Below are 19,918 nucleotides of genomic sequence, written 5' to 3'. Positions count from 1 at the left end.
ACTTACTTATAATGAAAAACCATTTGAATCATACTCAACAAAACACATAATCTGATGCTATCTGTTCACCAAATAGGAAATGGTAAGTTTAGTAATTTTTCCAGACTGGAAATGAGAGCATATTAAGTAACTCTCTGGAAATAGTTTCATTTCAAAGTAAACAATGCAGAAATGAATTTCAATCTCATTACATGAAGTTTGAAAAATTACACCTAAAAACCAGATGGCTTTGCATTCTATAAATACTGTATATTACACTCAAATTGATGAAAAAGATGTCCAATATTTGATTTACATAAATTAATTTTTAAAGTATTTAACATCAGGAAAAGCCATATGTTATTATTTGGGCATGCTATTTTGAATGGAAAAAGCCAACTTCTTCTTTTAAAAGAAGTCCAAGTCATTCTCTTAAGGATCTGGGTATATTACTTTTTATCATAGAGGTTTACAGTTTTGGTTACTAATTTATAGTAGCCTGCAGTTGAACTTGGGTAATTACTCTGTACTTGTTTGAAAAAGATCAAGTATAAGTATAATTTCAGCTTACTGGTAGTCAACGGAATAATTAAAGTTACATTTTGAATATATTTTGAATGCTGGTGGATACTGATTCTAAAAAAGGAAAAGGAATGGCCCAGTTTATGCACCTAGGGAGAAATGGTTTGGTCAAACAAAAACAGGGACGTGGGGATGATGGTGGCATGACTAGTTTGTGAGTGGTTGACAGTGAGCTAGCCTTGTTTAGCAGAAAGATAATAATAGAAAGAAAGCTGGGGAATGGAAACACAGAACAAATGTAAAGGGAAATAATTTCAAGCTAAAAAGAGTAAGAGAGAAGAAAGATATTTAGAGAGGGGAACCAAAGAGAGGGATCTACATAATACTATATTAAGTAATATATAACTACCCCAGAAAGGGAAAAAAGCAGAAGGGATATTATAAAGCCATGCTGCACCAAACATTAGTTGGGAAAGGAGGCCTGCAACCTGAGCTTTAGACAAAAAGGGGAGCACTGGATATGCACCAGCTAAGGAGCAGTTCAGTCTCCAGGGCGGACAGGAAAGTCTAACTGCGGGACTCGTCCACCTGTAATGGGCACTGGTGGGAGGGAGAGGCAATACAGCTACCAAAGAATACTGATGGGGCTGCCCTTTCACCAGGGGGACTCTGACCGGAGAAAAAGAGTGGTGGGAGAGGAACAGTCCGACCTGCATAAAATAGCCACAGGGAGAAATGTGGTGGCAGCTCCGGAAGATGATTAATAGGGGCATGTGAATGGAAACTATTTTAACACATGGGCAGTATTCTTTTCATTGTGATTTGTGATGCGAATCAAGGCATTTCAACCCTTGAAGTGCTCTCATTGGTCCTTTTAATACTAATGTAGCAGTAATAATTTTATGTGACATGTGAAAAGACCTTAGGTTTCCTGGGAATAATGGTAATGTGGCTAAGAGCAGACCTGGATTCATCCATAATTCAGTAGTTTTTGGAGGGGGAAATCTATCTGATTATTACTAGATTACAAGTCTGGCTATACCTGGGATAGATACACAATGCTATTCTTTTTCTTTTATTTTTATTGCACAGTAAGGGGGAAGGAAGAAAAAGAGTGTCTAACAAGGCTCTTCCACTCTTCTGTGCCTATTGCTTGTTCAGAAGACAAACACTTGGCTCACTAGTGAAACGTTTTTACAGATAACATGTGAAACCACAGCTTTGAATCATTTCCAACTGTGTCTTTTTGTTGGCTCCGGCTTACTTTAGCTACTTACGCTGGACTGTCACAGTGTCTTAGGGATGAGGAGACGCCTCCCCCGCAGGTCCTGCTGCACTCTCCCCATAGTGACCAGGGACCCCAGCCCCCATCTATGCTCTGGGGCCAAGTGCCAAAAGGAACACAATCTCCCTGATAACACCACTGCAAGATTTCACAGAAAACACAGAATTAGCTTTTAGGCAGATAGAGCTATCATGTTAGAAATACATAAGGGTCAGGCAATGACCAATTATAGGCATTAGCATTCTCCAATAGATAACAGACTGAGAGTTCTTTAACTGTGTTTAGACAATGGCGAAGGTGCATGTGATTTGCAAATTATCTTTAGCTAGGCAATGATTTATAAATCTCTAAGATGTACCAGAAGTCTAGAAAGCTTGACTTTACTTCCTTTTTTCTTATTTCGCTTCCTCCAGAACTCTAGTGTTTCTCACTAAAGAGAACTCAAGAGTCTTTTTTAGATATTTTAGCATTAAATTTTTTTCTTTATATTCCGCTATTATTAGGCTCATAGAATGATAACGCAATATGGAAAGTTCCTCAGTAAGGAATTTTTATGATGGTAATTGCTTTTACTTAAAAAAAAAAAAAAAAGGCTGGTTGAGGCTACAATAGTAAAAGAATGTGTTGTGGCATTTCATCTGCACGAGCCCTGCAGACATAATAAAAGTAATGCCAAGATACTAGGGACAGGGTACAAAAAACTCTTACATACACTGACTAGCCATGTGTATAGTCCCTGCATGAACATGTGTACTGGAATTCATTCAGCTTTACTCTGCAGTAAACCAGCCACACATATTGCATGTAAGTAGAGAGCCAGGAATAATTTATCAAGACGCAGACATCACATAATCAGCTCATAACTCTAACATGATAAATCTTATTTGCAGAATATGGTAAAAATGAAAGCCTTTAAAAAAAAAAAACAAGCATTGCTAGGCTTTTATCAGTGTGTTTTTCTGAATTATCAAATTTTGACAAACCATACTGATGCTGTGAAAGTCATTTGTTTATAATAAATAACAATAAGAAACATTATTAGAGTTGAATAACTGGTAGCAATGTCAGATTGTTACATAAAAATTCAACTTTATATTAAAACGTAAAGGATTCTGATACACAATGTTTAGAAACTAATGAGCTTATTACACTACTTCCACATAGCTGGAATTCTTTCACTTTTCACCATTTGCATGGCTAGCACCTCAGACAAAACAGGCAAATGGAATAGCTTCTTACCTGTTCTCTATGACTCTACTTGTTTTTATCCATAATCAGCCCATTCTCTAGTAAGCATTCAGAGAGTTCTTTTAAAAAACATATTATCACATCATGTCACTTTTGCTTAATGACTGCAGTACTTTCCTATTTCCCTTTACTCTGGCCAGGAGTGGACTTTGTGATCTGACCCCTGGCTCCTTCTCCAGTCTTACTCTCTCTAGCAGATTGGACCAGACCACTGGACTTCTTTCTTTTCCTCAATACATTAAGTTTTTTCCCTCTTTTGGGTATTTGCATTTGCTGGTCCTTCTGGGAATATTTTTCTCCCAATTACTGATGTTGCTGTCTTCTCATCATTCGGTCTCAATCAAGTGTCCTTTCATCAGAGAGGTCTTTCCTTGACTACCCTTATTCTAAAGAGGGGTACCTCTCCACTCCTCACCCACCCACCTCCAACTCCACAGTATAATAGAGATTACATCCTCCTGTTTTAGTTCCTTCTTAGCACTTACCACTATTTTAAATTACCCTATTTATTTTTCAAATTACTTCTCTAGTATTTGTCTCTTTTCATTAGTATGTAAAACCAGGAGATGCACATATGGCTATTTACTTATTTTAAAAATTATGAACATAGCACCATACTCACTTTAGGCAATTCATCTACTCTTTGAAGGGGAAAATTCAGCAATGAATCTAAGCCCACAAATAATCAAGTTATTCTAGCAAAATATATCCTGACAGGCAGGATAGTATGATAGTTGAGAACTGAGACATGAATAAGAACTGAGATACTGAGTAAGTAACTTGACCTATCTGCACCTGAGCTTCTTCATAAATAAAAATGTAAATAATAATAAAGCCTATAGCATGTGAGAGTAAAAAAAGATAATGTGAAGAACATGGTACATAGAGAGAAAAAGTATCTGATATGTGGTAAGAGTTCTGTAAATATTAATAACCATTGGGCAAATTCCTTAATTTCTCTGGCTCTCCATTTTCTTATCTGTAAAATGGGAATTATAACACCATCCCTCTAGTAGGGCACATAAAGTGATTAGAACACTGGTTGTCTCATATTAGATCTTCAACAAAATTAGCTAGTATCATTGTTAAAATGGAATGCTCACATGTAGGAATGAGGCTTATGCAACTGCAGAGATCTAAATGTGGTGTGGACAGCACTCATATCCTTCCAAAGTCCTAGAGAAAGCTAAGTTCCTGCCAGTCCTGGATGATGATGATGATAGTGAATTCTTGGAAGGCCACACAAATCTTCCAGAATGTGGAAAGAAATCAATAAGCACCCTTAGGAAGATTTGTTTCTCTCCACAGTGAATGATGCACATTTATCTCTTCCTATAGCTGATGGGTCTCAGCATTTTTTTAACTTGTTGACAGAATTGTTTTTAACTTGTTGACAGAATTTTTAATATCCTTTATTATAAAAAATTATTTAAACTGAAAAGACAAAGCCAAAAACAGTCAACCCATTTCTCCCACCACTGGCAACCACCAAATTGTCCTCTATGAGCCTGTTTTTTGTTTTGTTTTGTTTTGTTTTAATACAAATATATTGGGGCTCCTGAGTGGCTCAGTGGGTTAAGCCTCCACCTTCAGCTCGGGTCATGGTCTCAAGGTCCTGGGATCGAGGCCCTCATCGGGCTCTCTGCTCAGCAGGGAGCCTGCTTCCCCCCACACCTTCTACCTGCTTCTTTAACCACTTGTGATCTCTGTCTGTCAAATAAATAAATAAAATCTTTTTAAAAATACATATATATTTAATATATATGCATTATATAGCCATAGCTATGCTATTTAAATTTAATTAAAATTTAAAATTCAGTTCCTCAGACCCACTAGCCACATTTCTAGGGCTCCATAGTCACATGTGCCTAGTGCTTACTATGGTGGACAGAGCAGATACAGAATGTTTCCACCATCACAGAATGTTTTATTAGAAATGCTGACTGTCTAAAACAGTATCTAGCTGGTAGTAGATACACAATAAAAATGTACTGAATGAATGAATACATTACTTAAATTATAGAATTCTGTGCTCTATTCTGGTCACTACATGTAAGGAAGGAACTAGAGATACTGAGGGTAAACAAAAAGTCAAATTCATCTTTGTTTCCATGGTAGTTGCACTCTGCCAATTTCAGTAGTTTTAACAACATAAAGGAATCTTTTAGAGAAGTACTGGCCAATTAATTATCATTTGTCCTTCAAAAATTAGGCAAGACAAAGCCAAAATTGATTGGTTATAAGGCAAAGCATTCTGATCCCAAGTCTAATAAATATTAAAGTAGGATATTATGAAAGATAATTAGTTTTGTGAAAATTACCATGAAGAAAAAAAAACAACTGTCCAAAATGGCGAACCATTGTAGTTGGCTGAACTGATAATACAGTATCAACCCTGACAGCAGGGCTACTAATAACAACGTACTATTGAGAGGGAGAGAGTATTTCAGGTGCCAGGCTACGGTTTACTTAATTGATTTTGAAAACCAACCATTTGTATAATGATATCCCAATTGTGTTAGGCCTTCACCTATACAAAAGTCACAATTTGGGCCAAGTAATATCTATGCCTGCATTTATTTTCCTATGGGAGTAACTGAGCAATGTAGTACTGACCAGCAATTACTGATTTTGTTCCCTGTGGTTTCAATTAATGACAACTAACATTTTAAAAAATTACAAATCTTAAAATTTACCTATTTTTCACGTTGGAAATTCAGCATTATTGATATCATATAACATTCAAATTAGATTTTATATTTATTTTATATAATCACAGAGTTGCATCTAAAGCTCAGAGGGACTTTGGAATTCATGTTATCTAAATACTTCATTTATTCATAGGAGTAAACCAGAACCTTAAGGAGGCTGACTTTCCCAAAGTCACTTTGGACAGAAAAAGGATTCTCTGTCCAAATACATAGAAATCACTGGGGAAAAAACAATGTAGGTGTAAGATTATATATTACAAGCATATTAGACTATTAAAGTATACTGGACTATCTTTACTTCATAAAATACAAAATAACTCTAGAGATAAAAACTATTCAGTACAATTGTACAGCAACAAGTTATTTCAGACCTCTTTGAGTATTCTCATAATTTATAGATAAAAACTTTATTTTTTGCATTTTTCAGGGGACAGAGAAATGATGAAGGCCATAAGAATCCTGAAAGAGGTAGGTTCCAAAGTATTTTATAATATTGTTTTATATATTTCCTAGATGCTTACAAAATGCATGGCAGGGAGAGAAGTCACATAAATTTGCTTGTTTTCCTTTTAAAACTTACACTTAAGGTAAAAGACAAACACAATATTTAGTTTGTAGGATGTTCCTCAGTTCTTATCATAAATTAACATCTACACAACAGTATTTCATAAGTCACTTACCAGAAACTTTTATTGCAAAAATTCATGCTACTGAATTATACCTGTTCCATGGAGTTATAACATAATAGACAATTGTATCATCAAGTTAAACAACAAATATTAATGGCTAAAAAATGAAAAATTCAAAAAGTAATGTATCAGTCATCTAGCAGTTGACAAAAGACCAGTGTTTAGCTTAATAACCAGCTAACAACATAATTAGTTAATGAGATAATTCAGTCTTGTGTAGTCTGTGTTACAAACCTGAGTTCTTATTCTAGCAATATCTCTGAGCCAAAGCAAGTAATTTGTTTCTTCAGATTCCCTACCTGTAAGATAGGGACTAACTTTAGTTTTCAAATCCAATGCGGTTTGAATTAGGACAACTTCAGAAATTAGTTCTATGCAGACATGCCTTCAAAGAAATTATAAATCTAACAAAGGACTTGGTTGATATTGATCTCTGGCAAAATGGTCTTTTTGAGTTTTATTCCGTTTCTCCCTGTCTTATACTTACAGTAAAGGATTTCTTTGGAAATCTTGCTATTTCTCTTCTCCAACACTGGTAAATATCTTAACATAGTACATTGATTTTAGAGAAGAAACTTATTTAACTTAATAATAAACACTTTAAGAAATTTCTAGGGAACTTCATGTGGAACAAGTTGAGCTAATTTTCTAGATTGTTACATTAATCAATATACACCAAGACTTTAATGTAAGTCATAAGTAATATAATTAGATTACACCAAATAAAGCAACTTGAAGTATATAAAACCTATAAGTGCATAAAACTGAGAATTTTGAGTGTTGTATTTTCTACTTTTCTTTTTTTTCTACCTATAGTTGCTAAGCCTGTAAAAGTTCTATTTTATAGGCAGAGAATTTTACTTCATTTCTTAAACTACGTAAGTTAAATATTCAGATGAAGACCAGTTTTAAATCTTTATTCTCAAAGGTTATATCCAAACTAGTAATTTTGGACTGGTCTAAATGTCAGTTTTGTTACTTCAGCCTAAATTTTCTGGATAATTTGGGTAAATTTGGCCTTCTTTTTGCTAATTCAGGTATGTTAAAACAGATTCAGAAAGGTGATAGAAGTAAAACTATCACATTTCAAGAACAAAATCTCATATTGCTCATTCTTGCTTTTCACATTCCTTCTAAATAAAATAAATGTTATTAAAATGATCTAGAAAGATGATACATTCCACTGAGGCTTTAAAAGTTTGCTTAAAAAAAACACTTACCCATTAATAAACAACATCTTTTGATATTGGACCACTCAATTTCATGATCTCCATCAGGGAATTACGTTCAAACAAGATTATATTACAAATCAGACAATGTAAATGAGAATTTGTCAGAATTCCACAAAGCAAAATTTCAGGATGAGTATACACAGTATTTTAAAATATATATAATATATATTTTTTAATGAGAATCATTTTAAGTTATGATTATGGTACATCTTGTACCATAGCCAGCACTTTGGGTTCAGCCAGCATCTGGAATGAGAGACCCCTAAGGAAATCCTAAGATTTTGAAGGAAGTGATATTGGTGATTCAGTACGGAACATTCTTCCCACATCAGAAAAGCTGAGAGTTGGAGCACAGCACTATTAAAAGGCTTATCTTTCCACTGTGCAGGTGCAGGAATGCAAAAGCTTCTTTCAGCCCAAATTCTAAATCAGAACTTGTCATCCCATACTATTTAAATTTCTAGAGCAATTGAAAGGAATATTGTTTTTTCACTTCCTCTGTTTATAGGTTGGGACCCAGTCAAAACATATATTCTACTCTCAAGTGAATTAAGATCTAGGGCTGCAAATGTCCTATTACATATCTAGTGCTTTAAAAGGGCATATAATAATCCTATTTTAATCCAGTCCTATGTTTCCCATGCAAAGATACTAGGAATTAATGTTATGTAGGTGTAGGCCTAAATACTGGGCTATATCTCTAATTGGTCTTGTAGAATCATTAAATGAATCTTTGGGCAGTAAACCAAGTATTGGAAACTTCTTTGGTCACCATCAGACCTTGCAAAGATTGAGTTTTGATTTTCCTTAGTATTCTGCTCAGTAACATTGCCAACACTACTACTATCAGAGTTTTTACAGTCTAAATCTTTATTATTTCATCATGTATGGCATCCCTCTGATTTCTGTGCAAAGAGCTATTGTTGATGCCATGACTAAGGAAAGTTCTTTTGGCTGAGAGCTATCTTGATTGATTTGTAGGAGTGTGACCCATGGACGCACAGTGCCAGTGCACCGTCTGGGCTCATCAAATTTCCTCCTTTGGTTAATGCTACTGTCCCTGAGCACATCCATTCAGACCATATGGTTCTTATTCAATACTTGAATGGCTTATTCAGGCAAACATCCAATGGCTGTAATAGCGATGTCAGACCCCCCAGGACTCACGCAAAGATCAGTTTTTAATTTTTTGGCCATATTTCTTACTCCATCTGCTAAATGTGCATGGAACAGTTCCCATACTTACATGGAACATTTGTGGAACTGCGCCCCCGGGCAGGGATCCCATATCTTTTGCAGCCAGAGTTTGACGAGATCATTGTGGATCCAGTCCTCTGGATATGTCTATGCTATCACTTGAGCAATATTTCTCCCCTCCCCCAACTTTTTTTTTTTAAGTATTTATTCAAAAAACTATGAGCAGCTTTGGTTTTATCCTGCTGGCTAGATAGGATATAGTTTTTTTATTGTTCCTTTTGAAGACAGTAGTTTTGAAATTCAAAGTTAAGATCAGAGGTCAGCCATGGGTATTCCATTCATGTTTCTGAGACACACACACTCATGCTTATACTTTCCGACGCTCATTAGTCCCAGTTAAGATAGTCTGGTGAAGAATCTTCTGCCCACCATCATCTAAGGTTGAAAATAATAAGGACATGAATGATGATGCCCTAGTAATATACACTGGCACCTTCCCACTAAGGAAGCCCACAAAATGTTTACTGAGATATCATCTTATTCCATCCTTACAAGATCTCCACAAAATGTTGAAATAGATCTCTCTCTCTCTCTTTTTAAGATTTTATTTCTCTATTTATTTGTCAGAGAGAGAGAGAGAGAGCACAAGCAGGAGAAGTGGTGGGCAGAGGGAGAAGCAGACACCCTGCTGAGCAAGGAGCTGGATATGGAACTCATCCCAGGACCCTGGGATTATGACCCAGGCCAAACAAAAGCCCTACACACTGAGCCACTCAGGAGTCCCAGATCTCTCTTGTTTTAAAGTGGAGATTTATTATTTTGCCAGTTGTACCACAATTGTATGTTCTTACCTCAATGTTCTGCTCACAGTGTTTTCTCATTGTAATTCCTGAGATAATGAATTGTTACACGTAGATAAGTGAAAAATCCACTTAGCATTAAAGGGTAAAATACATTGTCACCACCAATCTCAGGCTCAGTGACTCATTTATTTCTGTGACAACAAAAATTTGCTTTTTTCTCTGCAAAATTTCCTATCTGAGGGACACCTGGGTGGCTCAGTTGGTTAAGCAGCTGCCTTCGGCTCAGGTCATGATCCCAGCGTCCTGGGATCGAGTCCCACATCGGGCTCCTTGCTCGGCAGGGAGCCTGCTTCTCCCTCTGCCTGCCACTCTGTCTGCTTGTGCTCACTCTCGCTCCTCTCTCTCTCTCTCTGACAAATAAATAAATAAATAAATAAATCTTAAAAAAAAAAAATTTCCTATCTGAGGGTAAGGTAAAATCAGAGGCAGTATAGAGGGGCAAAGTTTCAACTTTGGAATCAGAAAGATCTGGGTTGCAGTCTTAGCTCTGCTTTTAAATTGCTGTGTAATCTTAGGCTTTCAAGTCTTACTCTCCCCATCTGTAAAATGGGGTTAAACAGTACCCCCCCACACAGAGTTTTTGCCAATATTAAGCAGAACAAATATGTGACTGGCACAGCATAAATACTTTAAAATTTTTCATCATCATCATCATCATCACCATCATAGATACTGATAATGCCAACTATATTTTAATGCCACAAAAAATTGACTAGACCAATTGAAATTTCTAATTTAACTGTGTTACTAGCTCTTTGCATGGCTCTGAGTTCTGCTTTAATTTCCAAATAGATAGAGCCTTAAGAGAAAAATCTGTATTTGGGAAAAGTAAACATGTTTCCCTTTTAAGAAAAAAAAAAGTAACTGAAATCAACAACAAAAATTCGTAAATAAATAACATGGCAAGTGCAGTTAGTAAAAACTAAAAAATAAAGACTGGGTCAGCCTCCATTTCTAGGTCTTTGTATTTTTTTCTCTTAAACATGTAGGTTGATCTGGTACTTTGAAAGTCTTTTCATAAATTCACTGTTAACAATAACAGATAGGTTGAGGGTCTTCTCCCAGCACTCTGCCCTTTTCCTTTCAAGTTTGCATATGTATTTGTTCTTTTCATTCATTCATTTAAGATTTGTTAGTCACGTTCATAAATTGTCTATTGATCTTCCACATCTCTGAAAGAATGGCTATTATTTGCTTGGTAGATTAATCTTATTTATTTTTATTTATTTATTTATTTATTTAAAGTAGGCTTTATCCCTAGCCTGGAGCCCTGTAGATTAATTTTAGATGGTGAAATCCAACATATTGACTATATGAAACTATGATGTTGTGAATATGAATGATCTCTTCATACACAAACTTTGTTATACTCACAAAGTTCTTAAATAGCTTTTCGTGGAGTCTAAGATGTTTTGTTGAGGCATGTTAGAAGCTGACAAGGGTCCAAGGACAGGATAAGGAGGTAGGCAAGGAGTTCTTTTAACAAGAGTATTTCCTGGTGAGTGCTGAGAAGTGTGTAAACCTGGCGATTCACAGGCCTGTACCCCTGGGGCTAATAATACATTATATGTTTATAAAAATTTAAAAATTAAAAAAAAAAGAGTATTTCCATTTTTTCAAATGTACATGTCAGAATTCTATAGACTTCATTTGAAGAAAGGATTTAGGGATCAAAAAGTTGACAACCATTAACCAAAATTAAGAATGTGAATATTTGGGGGTGCCTAGCTGGCTCAGTCGGAAGAGCATACCACTCCTGATCTCAGGGTCATGAGTTCAAGCCACATGTTTGGTGTAGAGATTACTTAAACAAGCTCTAAAAAAAGAATGTGAATCTTAAGAAATCAAATATATTTTTGTCCCATTTTATTCACCTTCTCCTGTCTGTGCTTATTTGTGTGTATGCTTTAAAGTATTATATCTCTATTTGTTTATCTAAATTTAAATTTGATACTGTTAGCTTTAATATTATTGAGAGTGTTTTCTTGGTATCCCTCAAAACTGTCAGTAATTTTTAAAAAAATCACCTCTATCATATATATGCAAATAGCTGTAAGATATAACATTTGAGGGTCCTAATATTAAGCACAAATGATAAGATATTAAATATGTGTCTACCATATAAGTGATTAGTGGGGTTGAGCTATGTGTTCTCAGATAGCTACTACTCGTGGTTTCCTTACTTGAAGTGATTATATAAATTTACAGAATGCTAGTGGGAGGACTGCGAGATGTTTAAAAGAATTAACTCTTTATGCTTGGGATTTAAAAATCAAGTAAAATAAAAAGAGTCATCAAGTTTAGCGACAGTATTATTCTCAGCAAAAAGAAACTGTGGCCCATGGACTAGATCAAAAGAATAATAATCAATCAAAAAAAAAGAATAATAATCAATCAAGGGCCAATAAAGAAAGAGATTCTCACTGTAACTTTTTCCCCTTTACTATTATGTATTTCTTCTAAGTACAGATTGATGTAAATTGCTACTTGTCTTTGACAAGAACTGCTGACTCCAAAATAAACCTAGACTGTTGTTTCAAGAATGCAGTTCTTAATATTTTCTATTTCCTCAGTGAAAAAAAAATTTTTTTTGGTAGTGTGTGAAGGTCTCTGTATTTTTATTGGCTACGTACAATGTCTCAAAAAAAGATCCTTAATCCTTTAAAAATGACCCTATCAATTCATACATTTAGCACAATTTACCAACATTTCTAAACTCAGCATGGAAAAGCCATCAACATGGCACTAGGTTATGGGTCCTAAATGAAGCCGTCAGCAAGGATTAATAAAACTGTGACAGCTGCCCAAAAGCTTTCATTCTTTTATTTAAACATCAGATTGCAACCTGAAATTCAGTGTAATCTTTGTTGAAAATACCCCAACTAACATGGACAAATTCAGAACTGAGAACAGAAGACAGTAGTAGTTATTATTGTAAATTCAGTATGTAGCAATAAATTCTAGAATTCACATATATAACAATTCCTAAAGAATTCCAGAAATAGCATAAACTATTCTTATTTGTTGGAACAATTCTTAATAATGATATTTTTGGAAAACTAGACTGATCAAACTAAAATTATTTAGCTACAATTTCTATGCTCAGTAAATTGTTTACTTCTCTACTACTGGTCCTTTCTCTTATATTGTAATTTTAAATCAGCTCTAGTTTGACTTTAGTTATAAAATATATTTGTGGGAATTATTTGTCAGAAAGAAACCTCAACTTCTATGACTAAGCAGACTTATTATATGACAACAAGAATATTGGATTTTCTGTAAAAATATATACTCATATATGCACAGAAAGGTGCAACTGAGCTAGAAAATAAATAATCACTGTAATTTCCTAACCATTGCAATGTGCAGATATCTATATGTATCAATTAATTCATCAGGCAACATATCTACTATTTTCTCAAGTGCATTTTAAATTAGTATGCATGATTTCCTAGGGGTTGAATACCAACACCAGAAATGGATCAGTCTACTTGTCAAATAGATAATAAATCATTTGAGCTTACCCCCTTTTCAATATTCCCAGTTTGACAGAGTGTTCCTTCAGCTGCAGGAATACTGTTGGTGACACAGCGGTTGCTTTTGCTGAGACACCAGAGCTCTCTACACACTTCCTAGGAAAGAAGGCAAAAAGCAAGTTGATCAGAAGTAGAGACTAAAATTATGTCCACTTCTTCCATAAAATATACATATGTGCACTTGGCATTACTTTAAAAAGACATCCCAGGTGTTTTTCTGCTATTGAAGCATAAAAAATGAAGATTTTAGAGGAGATTCTTGTGCAAGATACTGTTACCCATTTTGCAGAATCATTTATTTTTCTTTATAATTCTTATTTTAGTGGATAAATAATACTTAGTTTTTTAAATTAGGATCTATAAAAAAAAATGTACAGAAATTTCACTAATTCCCTGGTGCATCTGGCTGGCTCAGTCGGTAGAACTTGCAATTCTTGATCTCAGGGTTGTGAGTTCAAGGCCCACAATGGGTGTAGAGATTGCTTAAAGATAAAATCTTTAAAAAGAAATTCTTTAAAAAAAAAATTTCATTATTATCAAAGAGTAGGGGGGCGCCTGGGTGGCTCAGTGGGTTAAAGCCTCTGCCTTCGGCTCAGGTCATGATCCCAGGGTCCTGGAATCGAGCCCCTCATCTGGCTCTCTGCTCAGCGAGGAGCCTGCTTCCTCCTCTCTCTCTCTCTCTCTCTCCCTCTCTGCCTGCCTCTCTGCCTACTTGTGATCTCTGTCAAATAAATATATAAAATCTTTTTTAAAAAATCTGTTCAAAATTTATTAAAAAAAAAAAGAAAAAAAAGGGTAGGGAGAATGGATGAATATGTAGAAAGGAAATATGTTTATTACTCTCAAGAATATACAATTGTACAAACTTATCAATTATTAATAAAGTGTTACCATGGGATGACTTCCTAGACCTACTGTAATATTCAAATACCCTTTTAAAAAGGAAAAAAAAAAAAAGAGAGACCATGGGCAAGGACAGGGAGTTATTTCTAAAATTCATAAAGAACAATCTAGCAAAGTTATTTGCACATCATCAGTGTAGCCCACCTGCATGAAAGGGAAATGTGGTTTTCAACAAATGCTGCTCTTATGTGTCATTTTCATAAGTGACATATTTCAGATATTGTTTAAAGCTGACTTGTCTTCTTTACTATGATTTCTTTGAAGAAAATACTCAAATTTTTTGGCTTTTTAAATATATGAGCACTGACTAGCATCATTACTGATATTATAAGTTTTGAAATTAAACCAGAACCATTTAGTATAAAACACATATATTTGAAATAAAAATATATTAATCTGGAGAGCAAAGATAAAATTATGTATAACATTCACTTTTATTGCTATTATTCCCCAACTGCTCTTTTTACTCTCAAAACATCATTATAAAAGCTTATGTCAAATAAACACAGTTCAGAAATGAAATGGTAACATATTTAATTCACTGGTTCACTGTGGAAATGCCCCACAGGGTATAACATTGAGAGGATTTCTTTGGGCTCCTCTTTAGGATGCTCCCTTCCACCAGGCACAAAAGGAGACATATAATTTCTATTAGGCCTTTTAAAGAAGTTTTTTATTTATGTATTTGAGAGAGAGAGAGAGAGAGAGCTCACACATGAGTTGTGGGGGGGAGGGGTGAGCAGAGAGAGAAGGAGAAGCACAGTCCCTGCTGAGTAGAGAGCCCCATGCAGGGCTCCATCCCAGGACACTGGTATCATGACCAGAGCCAAAGGCAGATGCTTAACCAACTGAGCTACCCAGGCACCCCTCTATTAATAGACTTTAAAAATGCTTCTGAATAAATCTACTCTATAACTACTTTATTTATCTACTTTAAACTTTATTTGGAGAACTACTGAGCTAGAAGAGAGGTAAAACATTACAAAAGATAAACAACATGTACTATAGATCATAATATAATTTTCCTGCTCTTACAACTCAATGTACTTTCTACTTTCTTTAAAGTTTCAGTTCCTATTTTATGAGAAAGTTATTTATGCTATTTTAGTGTTCCTTTCCTATAGGAGACAGTTTCTTAATGTATGTTCCTAAATATATTATTTCAGTTTAATATTAGAAAAACAGTAGGACTAACATATTAGGGTCTTAAAATACTATCCCATACCTCAAAAATATCCATATTCAAAGAAAAATGTGTTCACTAAAACAGAAAAACATTACTAAAAAAAGGATTAAGAGATTACAAAAAAAATTATTCATAATCTTGGACTATACTCCTGATCTTTTATGATTTTTATTAGGTCTAAATCTTACTTCAGACAGAAGTAAAAGAAGCCTGAAGTTTAGATAGAACTGTGAAATGAAAATTCTGTCAGTGAAAAGGACAATGTTCATAGTTTCTATTAGGAAAACACAATAAGAGGTCAACTTAGAGAAACTCTTTTTGCTAAAAGTGCCTTGAAAATCTCTACCCAAAATGGCAAGGGCTCAAGATATTTTTTCCAAAACTCTAATCTCAAGATTCACAGTACAGCCCTTGATAGAGCCTTCTTATCCTATACAGAATAACACATTTTGAAAGATAGTTTCCCACTGCTAACAGGACTTTATTACCTAGTGTACTCCTGGGGATTGGAATTTTGCTAGGGCATTAACTTCCCACAAATTACAGGCTAAAGCATAGGACTATAAATCTATGCATAGGAAATACTCCCAAGATGTTAAACTATTCTCGGAAAAGGCTCTGAAGAGTTTTCAAATAGATCTCTTATCTAGAATGTCAATTTGGATAATAAAGATCATGACATCTCAATTAAGATTTTGCAAAATAAAAAAAAATATTCACTTGAAAGATGAAAACTAAGAAAATTTTATTTTATACTAAGATAGCAAGAGGCACAGTTCCTGAAAGAACATGAGAATTTTTCCTTTTTTTAAAAAAAGATTTTATTTATTTAATTTAGAGAGAAAGAGAGAGAGACAGTGTGGACATAAGTGAGTGGGAGGTGCAGAGGGGGAGGATGAAGGGGAAGGAGAGAATCTCAAGCAGATTCCATGCTGAGCACAGAACCCCACAAGGGGCTCAATGCCATGACCCCGAGATCATGACCTGAGCCCAAATCAAGAGTCAGACACTTAACCAACTGAGCCACCCAGGCACCCAGAGAACATATTTGTACATTCAGAAATACCTTTCTTTAAACTGCTGTATCCTAGAACATGGATGATATATTTGCATGGGTATATACATAGGTGTATCAGTTGCCAAATAAACACCCTAAGGTCCCAAGCTGGTTCACTAGTAATTTAAATGCATTCTGAAGTTTTTTGGCTCTTGAGGAATTTGTACAACAACCATCATAGTAGATTATTCCTTAAATAAAATAAAAAAGATGATAGAGTATAGTCAGTGAGAAAGATTGATGATTTTTTAGACTATTCACCATCTTAGCTCAAGAAGAACATAGTTCTCTTTCACATACTCATATTTCTTTATAGGAGAAGTTAAGATTTATTAAGATTACTCTTATGACTTCTATGAACTAATAAACCATTGCTTGTGTTAGAGTGATTCCCTTCTCCCACCCTACAATTTATTTTGGGAAGACTCTCTAGGAGAAATTTTGGTCTCTGTGCTTGCCCTTGAGTTTAAGGAAGAAGAGTGAAGTTATCAACAGTCTTCACTAAGGGAAATTTGGAAATAGACTCTCTAATTTCATGCGCTCAACTTCTAACCAACTGGGAGGATTGCCTGGTAAAACAAAACGCTATTTCCCATTCATTCAAGAATATTTCTTGAACATCTACTATTCACCAGGCATTATATTAGTGTAATGAAAAAATAACATTATCAAAGAATTTACAGAAACCAGGGAGAAGGTAGGGTACAATCAGACATAGAGCTTAAATGCCATAGATTTGTACTGCTCTATGGAGTTTTTAATATTCTGTGACAAAATTAGAAGAGTGATACCAGTGTGGTTAGATTTTTTTAAATGAAACTAAATTTCTTATTTTAACAGATTCTTCTTATTTATTAGTTTTACTCTTTTTACTTTTAAGGTATTACAATAGACTGTAAGGTCCCTGAGAGCAGGATTTTGGGGTGTATGTGTTAATGGCAGTCTTGACAAAATGTTTCTACTTGGCAAAATTAAAAGTTGACAACCGTGTGTTGGTTTGCTTATTTTCAGGGAGAAATTTCCCTTGCCCACAAAAATCTAAAAGCTTGTGAACCACTCACTGTCCCAAACTTGATAATCATTGTTTTGTTTTGTTTTTTTTAAAGCAGATCAGTGCGTGTATTGATTATTTCTTATGTCCCAGCATTATCTTCTGAATGAAAATTCTTTCTTTTTCACATGCATCCTTTCAGAGTTATTTAGCAAGAGACTCTTGTTCTTTTTTTTTTTTTCTTTCTTTCTTTTAGGTTTATTTATTTTAGAGAGACAGAGGAAGGGGAAGGGGCAGAGGGAGAGGGAGACAGAAAATCTCAAGCCGATTCCCTGTTGAGCACAAACCCTGACGTGGGCCTCAATCTCACGACCCTGAGATAATGAACTGAGCTGAAATCAAGAGTTCAAAGTTTAACTGAATGAGCCACCTAGGTGCCAAGGGACTCTTGTTCTCCATTTTTTTAAAAAATATACTTATTTTACCCTCATTTTTAAAATGATATTTTAATTGACTATAGAATTCTAGATTAACATTGATCTTATCTGAGCATTTGAAGGTACAAAGTTCATTGTCATCTGGACTCCATATATGGAGGCTAATGAAAAATCATTTGTCAGTCTAATCACTGGTTCTTTGTGATCAGGTCTAGCTGCTTTCAAGAGTTTGTTTTGGCTATAGTGCAGTTTCACCACTGTATCTTGGTGTTCTTTTATTTATCTACTTGGTGCTCATGCTTTGAATTTGTATCTTTCTTTGATTCTGAAAATTATTAGTTACATAATTAGTTGTATATTACAAAAATTTTGTAATATACGACTTCCCCATTCTTCCAGAAATTCTATTCAACTTATATTGGATATTGCCATTCTAACCACCGTGTCTCTTAAATCTTTTTTGTATTTACCATATATTTTTCGGTTGGGGTGCTAATCTTTCTGCTTGTTCACATCACGGTGGATTGTCTCCTCACATTGTTCGCTATTTTCTCTTCAAGCTTGTCTTCAGGGAATCTTGTTTTTTCATGGAGCATCCTGTGCTTCCTGAATTGCAGAAGTGTAGCTTTCTATCATACATCCCAAGGTTTCACTTGTTTTTTGTTTCTATTTGGTCAGCACCATATATGAAGACTGTACAAAATCATACTCTGTTCTTATGTGAGGCGGAGCCTAGAGCTTCAGTTTTTTATGTGAGCTATTTTCCCCCATCTAAAGCAAAGGGCAGACACTCACTTGTTATTTTCATTTAGCTATTTCTTCATAGTAGAAATGTCCTTTACCTCATACCCAAGATGGTATCTCCTATTCTAACATGGAAAACATCAGGTCACCAGCTTGCCATTTGAACTAAAACACCTCTTCATTTCTGGAATACCCTTTTTGTTCTGATATACACAAGCTTTTTGTTGAAATGTAATGAACGCATCCTGTGTAAACCCCTGCATTCTGTAAGAACACTTTTGAGGAAAACAGGATTTATTGGAAAAATAATGTTGGAGCAGACCACTGAAAACCTATGTAATTTCACAGCCAGAAAATTTTGCACTGTTAAATCTCTGCATTTGATCCCAGCACCCTAATCAGTTGAACCCTTTGTAGCCTTAAACCCTGTGACTTCTGATGCTTTCTACTTAGAGATGTAGGTCTTTGAGGATATCTGCCTCCAACAGACACCATTTTCATAAAAATTAACAATTAGATTCAAGGTATATATATCTTCTTTATCAGACTGTTTTTTTAAAATAGCACAAAGGATGTATAATAATAGATTTTTTTATTTGCCCTCATGATTTTAATAGATTGTTTAAAGCTTCGGGAATGGAGCCACTAAGTTATCTAGTATGTCCAGTAAAGACCCCTCTTTGGACTTGCAGGATTTTTTTTGAGACTTTATGTAATACTATAGATTTTCTCTTTGTGAGAAAGCTTATTTAACTTCACATCATTAATACACTAGGAAACAATCATATATGAACAAAATAAGACCTATGCATTATACCGGCATCACTCAGTCTGTTAATTTACTCATGTGTCTTTTCATCACAGAAACACATGTTGTAGCTAAATAAATGCTATTTAATTAAGTTTTATTCATTTTGTTACTCTGACATTTTCTGCTTTTATACCTGGAAAAGTGATTGTATTTACTGTTTGTCATGTTTTTGAAACTGAAACTCTTTTCCTAGACATTAAGAAGCAAGTCACATAGGGGTGCCTAGGTGGCTCAGTGGGTTAAAGCCTCTGCTTTTGGCTCAGGTCATGATCCCAGGGTTCTGGGATCGAGCCCCACATCAGGCTCTCCTCGGAGCAGAGAGCCTGCTTCCTCCTCTCTCTCCCTGCCTGCCTCTCTTGCCTACTTGTAACCTCTGTCGTCAAATAAATAAATAAAATCTTTTTAAAAAAAAAAGAAGAAGAAGAAGCAGCAAGTCATATAAAGGATTGGAAACAAAATATAAATGCCAACTTAGAAGTCAGTTGAATAAATGGGTAAAAGCCAGGGGGAGCAGATTTGAGTTCAAT

At 34.9% G+C, this 19,918-nt stretch overlaps 1 protein-coding gene across 1 annotated transcript in view; it reads right to left on the bottom strand.

Annotated features, from left to right (window-relative positions):
- ADAMTS6 (ADAM metallopeptidase with thrombospondin type 1 motif 6) overlaps window positions 1-19,918 on the bottom strand; it is a 292,490-nt gene that overhangs the window by 88,703 nt on the left and 183,869 nt on the right. Inside the window, exons 11-12 of the mRNA XM_080804246.1 lie at window positions 13,251-13,358; window positions 1,779-1,924 (exon numbers count right to left, since the gene is read on the bottom strand). Of these exons, the coding sequence (XP_080660372.1) occupies window positions 1,779-1,924; window positions 13,251-13,358 (254 nt within the window). The remainder of the gene's footprint in view (window positions 1-1,778; window positions 1,925-13,250; window positions 13,359-19,918) is intronic.

The sequence above is a fragment of the Martes martes genome (assembly GCF_963455335.1).
Source record: "Martes martes genome assembly, chromosome: 5".
NCBI classification, from domain to species: Eukaryota; Metazoa; Chordata; class Mammalia; order Carnivora; family Mustelidae; genus Martes; species Martes martes.
This window is presented reverse-complemented; position numbering and strand designations above follow the sequence as displayed.